We start from the raw sequence: 16,225 nt of genomic DNA on the forward strand, positions 1-16,225 counted from the left end.
ATAAATCATCAAAACTGACTTGGGGAACTGAGACAGTGGGAGGTAAAATGCAAAGGAAAGATTAAAGATAAACATTAACTAAATTCGGGATGCTAGCAAGGTCTCTATAAGGTTCTCTGAGAGGAGGATAAGGGGCAATTCACAGATGAAGCCTAAAACACTTTGGGTTAATATCGAATAATTTTATACATTTTCCTTTGTCCATTTGCTTCCAGAATGTGAAGCATAGGTTCGGAAACAAAAAAATCATTTGCCAAAGTTTTGGTTGAGCCAATTCCTTACTGAATCTCTGGGAAATGTGGTCTGCTAAATGTTGTTGACTAGCCTATACATATGTCAAACATATAAAAAAAAAAGGACATAAAAAAAGCATGTTTGAAGATGCATGACAAAGCAGGGGGGTGGGGAACAACAAATAGTTGCCCTTCCTTGCCCTTCTTAACTGAACAGATTCAAAGGGTGAAAAATTATCTTCATGGTGATATACATACCCTACTTGAATGTTGATTTTCTGGTAGCCTCCCCCAGTACCCATTGTAGTTCATCTAATTCTTTCAGTCTCCCATCATCTTCAGAAGGAGCTTTTTGTCCCCTGCTGTGTGACAGACCTTCTAGGTCAGCTCTCTTGCTTACCACACTGCAGTGCAAAATGTTTTTTTGGAGCCAGTGCAATAGCTAATCTGTTCCAGTTACATAAGAATTTGGAAACAATAAAACTGTTTAGAAGCCCACTGGCCTCCTTCCAGTACTCTTCAAGGTGTTTAATCTGGAAAAGGTGCTGAGCTGTAGATCCGTTCTTTCTGTTGATTCTCTTTCGCTTCCTGTGTTCCTCACGGAGAAGGCAGACCTTTTCCTGCGGGCTCTGTGTGATGCAGTGGTTGCTCAGCATCTGGGAATCGGAGGAATCAACTGAACCTTAAACTGCCTTGTAAGTTTGGTCCTCTAGGATGTTCTAGGCAAATTAGAACATTTGAGCAGCAGCATATTTAGAGTGCCGTTGTGAAACCTTAGTGTTTTCATCAGTTAGCTTTGAGATGGTTTCAAAAAAGGGTAGTTTTAGAAAGGGTAAACCCCTGTCCCCAACCACTTAAATGAAGTAATTGTTTTCTACCTATAACTTTTCTACCTATAACTTTCCCTGGAGTCAGTTGAACTGCAACCTATTCTTTCACTTGTTTTTATTTTAAAATCAGTTACCTGGTGTGAACAACTATGAAACACCATTGGCCAAGTCATCATTTTTTGTAGGTCATAAGTGCTCTATATAAGAAATATAGCTGGAGGGCTGGAGAGATAGTATGAGGTTAAGGTATTAGCCTTTCATACAGCCAACACCATTTCAAATGGCAGAATTTCCTATGTCCTTTGAACCAGAGATGGTCCCTACGTAAAGTCAGGATTAAGCTCTCATCACCACCATGGGGCCCAAAACAAGAGATAAACAAATGAACTCTAGAAAATAAAAACGAATCTCTGGCCCTTAGACAGGCTTTAGACTCCCTACGACCATAAAATTGGAAAAACTCAATGTATTCTTGTGTCATTTTTCAAAAATCTTCCTTTTATTTTGAATCTCAGTCTTGCTCCCAAAAGTAAGCCACGAAAGCTTCCACCTTCACTGCAGAATTCTCTAGAAATTAAGAGCAAAATTACTCTCTTTCTAGACATACCCTTATCCAACCCCAATATCCTTTACATAATGGGACCATTATGATGGAATTAGTACCAAAGATAGGGATGTCTATTTTAGTATTTTAATAGGGAGGATAAAGAGGAACCTGGGAACCATTTTGAACCAAGAACTTAACTTTGTGTGTGTCCTTTCTTTGCAAAAGGAAAGGACTGGTTGGGCTGTGAAGGGCAGAGATGGGAAGGGTTTTTCAGTCTCGAGAAGCCAGTGTCCTCTCTTTTTTGGGGGGTCACACCCGGTGATGCTCAGGGGTTACTCCTGGTTCATTCATTCAGGAATTACTCCTGGCGGTGCTCAGGGGACCACATGGGATACTGGGAATCGAACCCAGGTTGGCCGCATGCAAGGCAAATGCCCTACCTGCTGTGCTATCGTTCGGGCCCCCAGTGTTCTCTCTAGAATGCATATTTATCCTTCTTTCTCTCCTTCTCACACTTCTCTAAATTTCTGTCAATAAAAACTGTTGGTGTCGGGGCTGGAGTGATAGCACAGCGGGTAGAGCGCTTGCCTAGCACGCGGCCGACCCATGTTCGATTTCCAGCATCCCATATGGTCCCCTGAGCATGGCCAGGGATTGGTAATTCCTGAGTGCAGAGCCAGGAGTGACCCCTGAACATCGCTGGGTGTGACCCAAAAAGAAAAAAAAACTGTTGGTATCACAGTAAGGAAGGAAGTGAGGAAGGGAAAGTAGGTTCCTGGGAGAAAGCATTGAAGGATGCAGGTTGAGGGGCTGGAGCGATAGCACAGCCAGTAGGGTGTTTGCCTTGCACGCGGCCGACCTGGGTTCGATTCCCAGCATCCCATATGGTCCCCTGAGCACCTCCAGGAGTAATTCCTGAGTGCAGAACCAGGAATAACCCCTGCACATCTCGGGGTGTGACCACAAAACAAAACAAAACAACAAAACAATCATCGTATTACAAGGTTGCTTATAAAGTCGCATTGGGTGAAAGGACTGTGCATTTGGAAACTGATAAATGAACGTGGAAAGATTCGCAAAGAAAGATAAACTGAATGGGAACAGAGAGGAATAGGAAAGAAAAACCAATTACAATAATTGTGGGAGAATACAACAACCTACACATGGACTAAAATAAAGTACCTCTTTATTCTTCCATTGTTTGCATCCCTACTCTCTTTTAGTGCTAAAGGATGCTTCCCACCTCAGCAAAGGCTGAAGAGAATGCCTTTCATGCTTCACCTTTTAGCCAGGTTAGGAAAGTAATGGAAGCAGTTTCTCCCTCAAATATCTACAGCTTCTGTTGTGAGAGAGCAAATATACTCCTCATCTGCCTCAAATTGTTTGGAACTAAAGAATAATAACTGCTGTCAGTAGACGGTCAACCGGATTTTTTTCTTCTTTAAAATTTGCACCCTTAAAAAATAAAATTTGCACCCTTTATTTACACATGTAGCATATTAATGCAAGAATATACTTCTGTGGAACTGGAGCGATAGCACAGCGGGTAGGGTGTTTGCCTTGCACACCAACCTGGATTCAATTCCTCTGTCCCTCTCGAAGTGCCCAGCAAGCTACCGAGAGTATCCCGCCCGCACAGCAGAGCCTGGCAAGCTACCCGTGGCGTATTCGATATGCCAAAAATAGTAACAAGTCTCACAATGGAGATGTTACTGGTGCTCGGTCGAGCAAACTGATGAGCAACTGGATGACAGTGATATAGTGATACAGTGATATTTCTGTGATAAAAAAATGCTGAACTCAAGCATAGCTTTAAAGGTATCTTAAATTTTCCCCTTAATATATATTCCTGCCCCAGAAGTTAACAGTCATGAATTTGAGAGCTTTCCCCCAAAGTTATTTACAAAAACATATATGTACATTGAGAAATACGTAGATTTGCCTTATGTATGTGTTTACATAAATAGTATCCCACTGTTCATATTTTCTATGGCTTCTGTTTTCGTTTAATTTATAATGCCTTACTTTGGAAGGTATAGAAGGATATGCAATTACTGAACATTTCTTCTTAGTCTCTAAATAGGAATTGTATTGATTTGTTCTTAATGTTAAAACATGTAATACTTCTAGTAATTTTATGAATAGAATCATCAAGTTTATTTTTTACCATTACAGAGAATATATCTTCTGTGCAAGGCTTTTTGACTTCTTGTTAACAACCCTGAAGTGTTTTTATCACATCCTGATCCTTTGACTTTTGAAATGAGTTGAGATGCAGTTTTCTTTTTTTTTTAATGTCCTGGAAAAGTTTCTATATGCAGGATTTGATAGGTACAATGCAACCTGTATAACTATAAGGTCCTGAATTTTTTTGTTTTGTTTTTTGCTTTTTGGGTCACACTGGCGATGCACAGGGGTTACTCCTGGCTCATTCACTCAGGAATTACCCCTGGCGGTGTTTGGGGAGCATATGGGATGCTGGGACTCGAACCAGGGTTAGCTGCATGCAAGGCAAATGCCCTACCTGCTGTACTATCACTCCAGCCTCAAGGTCCTGATTTTTTTTTCTTTTTGGGTCACACCTGGCAATGCTCAGGGCTTACTCCTGGCTCTGCACTCAGGAGTTACTCCTGGGGGTGCTCGGGTGACCACATGGGATGCTGGGAATAGAACCCGGGTTGGCTGTGTGCAAGGCAAATGCCCTACCCATTATACTATCGCTCCAGCCCCCAAAGTCCTGAGTTTTGTATTATTTTTTTTTCTTAGTTTCTTCCAAGATCACCAGCGTGTTTAAGTATTCTACTTATATTGGAACCAATTATTTTAAAGTTTTAAAATTACACTTAATTTTGGTTTTCAAATATTTTGATTATAGTTTTACATAATATTCTCTTACAATTTTCACATCTCGTTCTTTATAATTGTATCCTTTTCACTGTGAATGTTAGGATTTTGTGCTTCCTCCGCATTTTCCTCCCTTCTCCCCTACACACTTTTCTCCCTCATTCAACATTTCACAAATTTTTATTTTACATAAGAATATTTAGAAAACAACATTTTTATCATCATTTTATTTTTAGCTAATTATATGTCTAGATTTTGCTGTATAATGCTAGTTATATATATCTGGGTTTTGCTGTATAATGCTCTCATCTTTCCCTTCCAAGAAATTTGTAATTTCTGCATTATTTATGCTGTTTAAAAGTATATAAATGCCTAATTTGGGGGGTCAGAAAGGTAGTAGAGTGGGCAAGGCACTTGTTTTGGAGATGACCAACCCAGTCCATCCCTAGGATCCCATATGGTCCCCTGAGGAACACCAGGAGTGACTCCTGAGTGCAGAACTTCGAGATAGCCCTGAGCACAGCTAGGTGTGGAACAAAACCCAAGGAAAAACACTGTACTATAGCACTGATGTCCCATTGTTCATAGATTTGCTTGAGCAGCACCAGTAACGTCTCCACTGCGAGACTTTTTGTTACTGTTTTGGTATATTGAATAAGCCACGGGCAGCTTGCCAGGCTGCTGTGCGGGCAGTAGATTGCCGGGCTCTCCGAGAGGGACTCAGGTCGGCCATGTGCAAGGCAAATGCCCTACTCAATGTGCTATCACTTCAGTCCTAAGGAAAAGCAAAAAAGCTTATTTTTTTATGGGCTCCTCATGACTAAATTTTAAAATTGTTTTATATATATGTTTTATATATTTATATATAAAAATATATGGGGACGTTGAAGTAATGCAAGGAGGTTTACAAATAAATATGAATAAACATAAATGACAAGGAGGAAATTAAATTCATTAAGTAATGTTATTTAAATTATGTTAAAGTCACCGAAATTATTTGGGTAAATTAAGCATAAAATTGAAATCCTCAGTCTTTTTTGCTTCCATACTTTTCTTCCATTAAATATCTAAGATCATTGTCTTCAAAAATATTTGTGATTTTGGGGCTGGAGTACAGCAGGTAGGGCGTTTGCCTTGCACTCAGCCAACCCGGGTTTGATTCCCATCATCCCATATGGTCCTCCGAGCACCGCCAGGGGTGATTCCTGAGTGCAGAGCCAGGAGTGACCCCTGTGCATCGCCGGGTGTGACCCAAAAAGCCAAAAAAAAAATTGTGATTTGCTATTTTCTTTGTCTTTTGTTAGTTTTTCAATATGTTTTGATGTGGTCACTTGCTTAAATATTAATGGCCATAAAATAACTGTGCCTCCCCCTTCCATCTGGAGAAGGCGTGCTGGCTGTACCTTCTCCGTCTGGCTCCCTGGTGTTGTTGGCCCTGTCTAGGGTCCAGCGCAATCTCCGGCTCGCGGTGCCTGCCGGAAGCCCAGATTCTTCTTTGTTGATTGTGGCAAGACGGCGGCGACAGCGGGTCGAGGGCGTGACTTCCGGTGACTGGGGCAAATTGGAGATTGGGCTGGCGCTGTCCCACTCCAGTGCCCCCAACTGCACTTTGAAGATGTCCCAGTCCTGCATCCTGGAGCCGTGTGATTTACTTTTTAATGAACACTCACATACTCAGATTTCAGAGATGTTCCCTATTATTTTTATTATTACTATTCTCATCCTTTCTTTGGTTTTACATCACCTACCGGTACAGGTGTTTTTTTTTTTTTTTTGTCTTCTAATAGAGCTTCCATTAGGTAGTTTTGAACCGTATGTTTCCGTATTTCATACCAAAACTTCCAGTCTTGCTTCCTTAGATGTATGAATTGGATTCTGTGGGAGTTTGGGGGCTCTGAACTTCCTCTGAGATCTCTACGATTCAGGTCACCTGTGAAAAATTCATTTCCACAATCTGATTTAAAATTGTCGAGTCTGTAGTTCATTACACTTTAGAAACAGAACGAACATTCTCTTGCTTCTAAGGACATCATACACACTTAAAACAAACTCAGTGTCTGTCGCTGATGTCCTTCTACTTACTGTGTTTTATGTCCTTGCTTCCTTGCTCGTAAGGTTGCTTAAATATTTGATGATTCTTGGTTGTGTGCTCACCTTTTCATTTGAGATATCCTGTTTTCAGCCATTGCATATGCATCATTGATGTGTAATGCAAAGCAGGGTGGGTAAAAGGTGTGGTGTTGAATTATGTGTATGAGGAACCATTGTTAATAGCATTGTAAGCCACAGATTCTCAATTTTAATAATGTTTGTAAAGGAATAGCTCCCCCAAACGAGGCTTCTATTATGAACAACTTTGTAAATCCTGGTGGTTTAATTAGAAATAACTCTACACACATACTATTTACACACATATGGGGAAAAAAGGAATAGCTATCTCTCCTAGGTGCGGGCAGGTACCCTGAACGATGCCTGGGTTCTCTTCAAATGTAATAGTGTGGCCAGAGTGATAATACAGCTGGCAGGGCACTTGTCCTGCAGCACTGTCGTCTCGTTGTTCATCGATTTACTGGAGCAGGCACCAGTAACGTCTCTATTGTGAGACTTGTTGTTATTGTTTTTGGCAGATCGAATATGCCACAGGGAGCTTGCCAGGCTCTGCCATGCGGGCGGGATACTCCAGGTAGCTTGCCGGGCTTTCCAAGAGGGAAGAAGGAATAGAACCTGGGTCAGCTGTGTGCAAGGCAAATGCCCTACGCTCAGTGCAATTGTGTTCTATTCTGGCAGCCCATAAGGTCCCCCTCAGTCCGTCCAGGAATGATCCCTGAGTGCAGGGCTAGAAGTAAGCCCTGAACACTGCCAAATGTGGTGCTCAAATGAAACAAAGCAAAATGTCCTTATACTGCCTACAGTAGAAAGCAGGCATTCTGTTGTTATCTGCTTGACTCTAGTGAAAAAGGGGCAAGTAAAGACTAAGGAGAGAACTGAAAATATTTTTTTAAAAAATGGAAGGGCTTGAGGGGGCAGAAAAGATGATAGAACAGGAGGCAAGGCACTCCTTGGTTCAATCCCCAACATCATAGATGGTCCTCCAAGCCCAGCAGCAGTGATCCCTGAGAGTAGAGCCAGGAGTAAGCCTGAGCACAGCCAGTGTACGACCCCTCTCCCCCCCCAAAAAAAAAATATATATATATATATTTTGTCTACCTGCTTGGTTCTACTGCTTATCACTGTGTACTTTCCTACTCATTAGTTAAGCCTCAGGCATCAAGTGTAGACTTGTTGAACTGTCTGCCCTTGGCCAAAGGCCTCTCCTATAAGAGATTAGGTTTGTAATTTCCTCTTTATCTAATGTGGTCATATTAAATGATAGCATATATGTATATGTGTAAATATGTAAGTGTATACATATGCATATATGTATATATTTCTGTGCATGATTTGAAGAGGAAGGAAGAAGTGCTTCCCAAACTACCCTTCTGTTATTTTTTTAGTAATACTCTTTTTTATCATTTTAGAGACAAAGAAAATGGAAATTTGGGTCTGCTGAAGGGGAAAAAAGAAAAAAAAAAGAGGAGAGATAATTTATACACTTATTTCATGTGTTATAATAAAGGCTTTTGAAAACAAGTATTATGTCAATAATCTTTAATATTCAAGTTTTTTTTAATTTTGTAAACTAATGAGTTACTCTTTTCCAATTTTAGGTCTTGAACATAATCATGGCCAAACCCTATGAGTTTAACTGGCAGAAAGAAGTTCCTTCCTTTTTGCAAGAAGGAGCCGTTTTTGATAGATATGAAGAGGTAAAACAGTGTTATTTATTATTTCTCATAAAACATTCCAATAATTTTATTTTATTAAGCAAATAATCTTTGACATAATTAAGTACAATTGAGAGATTTATAAGTTGGAATAGTTGCAAGGAGGCAAATTATGAAATATAATGATTATATAATACTATTATTTATTTAACACACCATGTAAATACCAGATATAGTATTAATAATGCTATAAATTATTGAGTGCTCATAATGTGCCAAACAGGTAAGTACTTTATACTTTTTTTATGTAGCTTCTCCAAAGAACCTTTTATTATTATTCTTAACTTATAGATTGGTTTTATGTAGTGACAGATTTTGCTTAATGAAGTAGTTTGGGCAGAATTTCTACTGAAAGCTTTTATTTGTTATAAATTCTGTAATAATTGGATGTGTGTTCATCATTTAACTCTACTCCTTTCCTTTTTTCTATTTATACTTAATTTGACCAAAGTTTTATTTTCTGTTTAGATCTTTAATTGTTTAGGTAATTGCAAGGTAAAATGAGTCTAGATTTTTCTTAGACTGTATATGAATTTGAAGTGCCTTGTGGGGAATGAAGTTTCGTTGTCTCTAAGGCAAAGAAAATTGTAAAATTTGTTGAGTTCCTTTAGAGATATAACTGGTTCCTTTCAAAATCAAAATTTTCTAGTTTGGGTGGCCCTCCCAGAAGCCGAGATTTTCAGTCAGTTTTGTTGTCGAGTTCTGTGGGCTGACGTGACTCAAAGCCTGTTGAGTTGAAGTTTTTCAAATTGTGTATTTTAGCACACCTTATATTTATACCATAATTGTTTTATAAATAAACAAAGTTGAGAAAGGCATACGATGGGTCTGAATGTGGCCACTGTTCCTTGCACTGAATTCAAAGATTGACAGAGTCCTTACATAACTAAAATGTTGTTGTTTCCCCCAAAGAACAGCTTACTGCATTCTATTCTAAGAAGCAGAAAATAATATTCTGCCACCAGAGGAACCACTGTTATTAATTTTTTGGCTGCTCTCTAGTCTTTTATCTTCTATTTTCTTTCTCATCAACAATTGTGATCATTGAGTAGTGTTTCGATAATACAAGTTGGAATCTATTCTCCATTTAAATGTTTCTACACACACACACACACACACACACACACACACACACGTTTTTGGCATAACAATTTGCTTAGAATTCCTGAAGTAACTTTCCTGTCTTGTGCATATGGCTCTCTCTCTCTCTCCTGAAATGCCCATTGTTTGACTGCTAAACTTCTACCCATCCTTCAGAAACCAGAGAAGTAATTTTAACCTTTTTGCTGTCTTCCTTAACTCATAGAGAGAGATTCAGTAGTCCCTTTGGGTCACTGCTAATCTACCTGACAGGTATTCTAATCTGCATTCACATTTTATGGACTATTTTTTGTCTCTTCCCTCTTTGTATCTAGAGTTCAAGGTTATATTTTGTTAACCTATTTTTTTTTTGCAGATTAGCAGAATGCTTGCAAAACTTACAGTAGATGTCACAATTGAAGGGATTTTAGATGATTCCTACTGTAATTTTGTTAATCTTTATTTGTTTATTTTCTTGGTAATTAAATGGTATGAGGATTTAATAATTCTTGATAACCTTGAGCTTTAACGATCCAAAATATTAGGGTAAGTTATGTGGCATTTTCATCTTTCAAATAAAAATTATCACTATCAATGATTTGATGCAGTTCAGAACTGTACAAAGAAAGTTATTGCAAGTGACTGCCTTTGTTTTAGAACCACACCTGGGGATGCTCAAGGCTTATTCTTGACTTCACTCAGGGATCACTTTTTGGAGGGGCTTAAGGAACCATACAGGGTGCCAGAGATCAACCTGGGTTGGACATGTGCAAGGCAAGCACCCTATTCAAGCTATTATCACTCTGGTCCCACCTCTACCACTATTACATTAATAAAAAATATCCTAGAGGGGAAAAAGTACTATTTCTGATAAATAAAATGTGATTTGATAATCAGGATTCTCATAAGTATTTTAATTATCTTTTCTTATCATGATTTTCTTTGGGTTTTAATTATTACAATTCACCTTCACAAAACACTGATTACCTGCCATTTCAAAAAAAATCAGCATTTCATCCAAGTTCTTCTAAAAATGAAGTAAAGCTAGAAATCAACATTGGAAATTAAATACAGTCTAAGCTTTTAACTTTCTAAATTTTATATTTTTTACCAAAATCCTCAGCAAAACTAGGTTTAACTTCACACAATCAAGTTTCTTTGTAACCCGTCAGTTCAGAAAATCAGATGTTACTGAACTGTAACCTATTTTATTATTCTCCAATAATGCAGTCCTATAAAATCCCATTTTTTGGAGCCACAGTCATTAATATACTCAAAGCAACAAGATCTGAGCAAGCTGAAGAGTTTTATTTCTACAGTTTATATGTGAACAACCATGAAAAATGACAGCTGACAGCCAGTGGGAAAAACAGGAATAAAAGAAAATACAATTTGAACTTCTCTAAAATTCACTGCAAAGGGGCATTTGTGAAAGGACAGGAATGTGTTTAGTACCAGATGACAACAAACCTTATCATGCAGTGCTGAAGGAGGAGTTGAACACTAATTTACATTCCACATTTTTATTGAAAGAAGGCAGGGGGGTGTTTTAAGCAATAGGTGACCACTCGCTAATGTAACAAAATGTACTTACTAGCTACTGTTGACAAAATGCATTATTTTGTCAATAAATATAGCAAGTACAACTGATTTTAAGTACTATTTGTTTATTTCTGCATGACTAAGGGATTTCTTTGGGAGAAACCAAAATATCAGAAACTGCATAACAGAATAATCCTTTATACTCCCATGTCACTCCAATCTGGTTTTGCTTTGACTTAACTTGACTTAAAAGTTACTTAAATGTAAAATATATTTTCTTTCCTAAGCAATGCTCTGTTTTAAATCTCTCTGTCTTCTCTGTCTCTCTGTCTCTCTGTCTCTCTGTCTCTGTGTCTCTCTGTCTTTCTCTGTCTCTCTGTCTCTCTGTCTCTCTGTCTCTCTGTCTCTCTGTCTCTCTGTCTCTCTCTCTCTCTCTCTCTCTCTCTCTCTCTCTCTCTCTCTCTCAAAGGAAATAGCTGTGCCTTTAGAAGACATGCAACCCAAATGTCTCTACTCAACCACATTTCTTCCTTACCTTTACTCTTCAAACATGCAGATCCTGTCCACTGGCACACAGGACTCATCCCAGTCTTCTCTTAAATTTATAGGGGATTATTCCTTCTGATGATGGCTCATATTTTCTGTGCCTTTTTACCACTCTGTTCCCAGTACAATTTCCTACTCTGGTTTATTTTTCTCTCTAAACCTATAATATCTTCTAATCCCAGAAACAATAAATGGCATGTGAAATAGACTTTTACTAAAGATTTAGTGATAGCCCAGGAGAGTTGTAACACATAGTAGATTCAGACTCTGAAATTGATTGACTAGGGTTTGGGGGGATTTCTAGGGTGGTTTTTTTGTTTTGTTTTGTTTAGTTTTGTTTTTTGTATTTTTCACTCATTTTTTTTAAGCACACTCCCACCAAAGTATATGTTCCTATTTATTTTTAAATTTTATATAGACACATATATGTGTGCATATATGTGTAATTTTATATATACTTGCAATGCCCGGTTGGAGCGATAGCACAGCGGTTGGGCATTCGCCTTTCTCGCAGCCAACCCGAGTTTGATTCCTCCGCCCCTCTCGGAGAGCCCGGCAAGCTACTGAGAGTATTGAGCCCGCACAGCAGAGCCTGGCAAGCTACCCATGCGCACTGGATATGCCAAAAACAGTAACAATAAGTCTCTCAATGAGAGATGTTACTGGTGCCCGCTCAAACAAATCAATGAGCAACGGGATGACAGTGACAGTGACAGTGACTTGCAATGCCGGGGATGGAAGTCTGCATCTCATAATGTGAAGCCAGTGGCCTACAACCAAGCCATATTCCCTGCCCTCATTTGTTTTGATCTACCCTTTGAGTCCTTCCTTAAGTCCTTTTTCAATTCAACTCTTTTTTCTTTTAAATGTTCCTATTCAAATGTGAAAAAAAAAAAAACCTTCCTCTCCAGCCAAAAGAGAATAATGGAAAATTCTACTTCCTTCTCATCTTGAGTGGTTTGGCTCTCTTTTCACTTTAGACTATTCCATTTAGACTTCCCTGAGACATTCTCTTTAGTCTGACCTTTCTGGACACAATGTGTACACTTAAAATTTATAAAGAGCTTTCTCTTTAGGAGGAATTCTGCTTTCCTTCTAAATAAACATTCATCAGTGTAACTCAGCAGGGATGGAAGTGAACTCGAACTGTGGCTGTTCAGCATTTGAAACATGACTAGTGGAACTGTGACACTGAATGTTTTATTTTGTTCAGTTTTTTTTTTAAGGCATAATTTCAGACGTATTTTTGCTTAACTTGGTTTATTCTGTTTTGGTTTGGGGGTCACACCTGGTGGTCCTCTGGGCTTGTTGCTGGCTCTTGTTCAGGAATCAGTTTTGGCAGAGCTCGGGGAATGATATATGTGGTGCTGGGGAGCAAACCCTGGTTACCTGCATGCAAGGCAAGCATAAAGCATAGCGTGTGCTGTACGTATTGTCACTATGGTCCAAATTCAGTTAACTTTAAGCTGGCTTGACTGCATACACAAGGGGGGTAGCTAACTTTATAGAACAACAAGTTCTAAGACACTTAGCTCCGGCTTCAACGACATTTTAAAATACTGAGGCCAAAGTGATAACTCACTGGCCTAGAACCCACGCATGCAGGAGACCTGGTTTAATCCCAGCATGGCACGCTGTCCCCGAAGAACCACCAAAAGCAATCCAGAAGCACCAAAGCCACGTGTAGCCCCTCAACTCCCCCTCAGATACATAAAAGGAAATAAAAATAAAATAAAATACCATACTCCTTTCCTAGAACAGAGAGTTTTCAATTTGCTTAATTCGAAATCTAAAGTTTTCCTTGGCCTGTTCTCTTTAGTGACAGGTGCAGCAGAGATTTACATGTTCTCTAGATAATTCATCTCAGCCACCACATGCGTCAGTCTCTTGGCATCAAATTTCCAGCTTTGGCCACCGACTTTTCTCATTCACCGGACTTTATTGTATCTGAGACGTATTATCCAGATGGAATCCCTCATTTTGCTCTCCTCTAACCCTGATGCTCTGATTCCCCCACATCCAGGTCATGATGAGGAAGGTGAGAAGGCCGGAAGTTAGAGTAGGTCTAGGAGCCTGACTGAGGGGACCATAAGCTGCAGGCCTCCTTAGGGCCAAATCCCGATTGATGAGACAGTCAGCCAAGTAAAGTGTGGGCTGCATGGTGGGGGGGGGCATGCATGCAAGGGGAGAAGGGGAGTGGTAGAGGGAAGGGGATAACTTACCCAGCTGGGGCCAGGGGGAGGTAGTAGAGTGCAGAAGCTAAAGCTCCAGATACGGGCAGTAAATGGTTTCCGTTTCCGGCTCAAGGCATTAGTACCAGACCCTGAAATCTATAGGGAGGCCTTGATAGATTTTCCCCAGGTAAGGTTTGACTAGTGCCTCCAAAGAAGGCAAGACTTGACTCCTGGAATAAGTACTCTGGGATGGTTGCTATGGGATGGAAAGATTTCATCTGCAGTCAGTTCCATGGAAAATAGGGGAGAGGTTGAGAAAGGAAATAAATTAGAGGATTGCTAACCTCATGGGTGTAGAAGGCTAGGGAGAGTAAGGGTGTAAAGTGACACGAGGATTTGCAGCACAGGAAGTCTGTTAGTTAGGAGGGAACACAGAGAGCATACCAAGTAAGGAGCAGATGAATGCATTCAGTTATGCCGTTCCTCTTCCTGAAATGACTGGTACTAATCATGTCTCTAAGATGTCTTGGAAATGTTGTGCATATAAGCAGAATCATCCAAGTTTTAGTACAAAATAAACTGTACATGAAGCTACTTGAAAATCATAGCGAACTTTCCAAGACCATGAGAAAATAGATGTGTTCATCTTCTTTTTTGACCCTCAGTCCAGAGCCACTTTTGGTTCCCTGATTGGAGCGAGCGTCAGGAGCAGACATGATGAAAACATAAGGTCAAAAAAATGGACAGTGGTTCCAGTGTGTATAGCAACCATTCCCCAAGAGGGCCCCTCAAACTGTGTCATCAGCATCACTTGGAATAGGCCGTTAGAATTGGCGTTGTCAGACCAGAAAGATGGTGCAGTGGGTAGACCCTTGGTTTACATGTGGGTGGCTTGGACTCAATCCCTGGCATCACATACAGTCCTCTGAACACAAAAGCGAGAGCCAGGTGTGGGCAAGATGGATGGAAGAAAGAGAGGAAGGGAGGGAGGGAGGGAGGGAGGGAGGGAGAGAGGGAGGGGGGAAGGGAAGGGAAGGGAAGGGAAGGGAAGGGAAGGGAAGGGAAGGGAAGGGAAGGGAAGGGAAGGGAAGGGAAGGGAAGGGAAGGAGGGAGGAAGTGAAGGAAGGGCTTAGACAGAAGCAAAACTACTTGGATTTCTTTCTTGGTTATTATGGGATGCATAGCCTGATGTGGTCTTTTGCATTTTGGAGACAGTTGAGACCGTTGCTCTGGTAGCTTTGTTGAGAAAATTTTGCCTGGTGAGCAAAGTGTATGTGGGACATAGTGAGAGTGCTAAGAGTTTAAGAAAGGTAGCATCAGGAGTTTAAGAAAGGTAAACTGCAGACTTATTCCTTCAACTTCTTCGATCTGTGTAGTCATTTTTTCTTAGCATCTCTATGCTAGAACATTAGGATGGGTGGGTCTGAAGAGAATGCATTTTCACCTGAGCTTCTACGATTCTACACCCACCTGCCTTCAGTTCTGTTTCTTATCACAGCCAGTTCACTTCTTCCTCACATAAGAAAGCAGTGGGAAGTGTCTGGGTGCTTAATCAACTGGCAAACATGAAGCCACCCAAAGCTGGAGGAGCCAGCATTAGCTCTTCAAAATAACGCCCATGCTGGTTCCTGCCTCTAGACCAGCCTCTGCATTAAAAGCACCAATCATTTAATTTGTGCTCTCAGTGTTACTCAAAGCAAGAGCTATTCATGGAAGGATATTTATGGTGGGGAAAGTTTCAGAAAGAAAATGGACTGAAAGACAAAAAGGCTTGAGTTTGTACCGGACTAGATCTTGACTTTCACAAGTCAGTGCGTTTCTCAAGTCCTCTCAGCTGCCTGAATGAGCATCTAACTCACCTCAGATAGGTACCATATTTTCATCCCAGGGGCTCCTACCTGGAGTGGACAAGGTGTAATGTTTGTGGGCACTTCTTTCAAGTGAAGGCTGTGCCACAGTTTAGATCATGGCGGTTGAGTAAGTAAAATGTTATAAAATGTCATTAATATAGTGAACACTGTTGCCAACCTTAAAGAGTGGAAGTCACTCAAGCTCTTAATCTTCATAATCAGACACCTGAATTTCTCTTACCTTCTCCCACCTTTCGTCCTTTGCCTCAGTTCAGAGTAAGAGGTTGATTCGCCATAGGGTAGGCATAATCCCTGATGTCATTACAAGATGCCTGATACACATTTGACACGTTTGCCCCCTTTCTTGTGAGTAGGGGAAATTTCAAGGGGAAATTTCAAATCACAATGCTTGCTGACCTTTCCAGTCCCTCTGAGCTGGATAAAGAATGTGGTTTTTATCAGGAACAGTCCCGATCACAAAGGAAAGAGTGCCTTGACTGAGGCAATACCACCAGGGACTCACAGGAGACTGTGGTTTAATTAACACAAATTGAGGCACCAGTGTGGTGCTAAATGAGATGTATACCATAGAGAGGGTGACAGAACAGACATATGCTAGGATTTGGAGAATAAAAAACTGTAACAAGTACAGAAAGGATTAGAGACCATTTCCAGTTCTGAGGTAAACTAACTGGCTAGTGACAGGAACAGAAGGCGCGATTGAATCTGGTTTGAAGTTTTACATAAGACATCCA

The 16,225-nt window shown here is 40.2% G+C and overlaps 1 protein-coding gene across 11 annotated transcripts in view; it reads left to right on the plus strand.

Moving 5' to 3' along the window:
* PLCB4 (phospholipase C beta 4) overlaps positions 1–16,225 on the plus strand; it is a 455,945-nt gene that overhangs the window by 262,459 nt on the left and 177,261 nt on the right. For all 11 annotated transcript variants that reach the window (XM_055131101.1, XM_055131100.1, XM_055131094.1 and 8 more), the window contains one exon: positions 8,162–8,260. In XM_055131101.1, coding sequence (XP_054987076.1) covers positions 8,177–8,260 — 84 coding nt within the window. In that variant the 5' untranslated portion in view covers positions 8,162–8,176. The remainder of the gene's footprint in view (positions 1–8,161; positions 8,261–16,225) is intronic.

The sequence above is a fragment of the Sorex araneus genome, chromosome 3 (assembly GCF_027595985.1).
Source record: "Sorex araneus isolate mSorAra2 chromosome 3, mSorAra2.pri, whole genome shotgun sequence".
Lineage (NCBI taxonomy): Eukaryota > Metazoa > Chordata > Mammalia > Eulipotyphla > Soricidae > Sorex > Sorex araneus.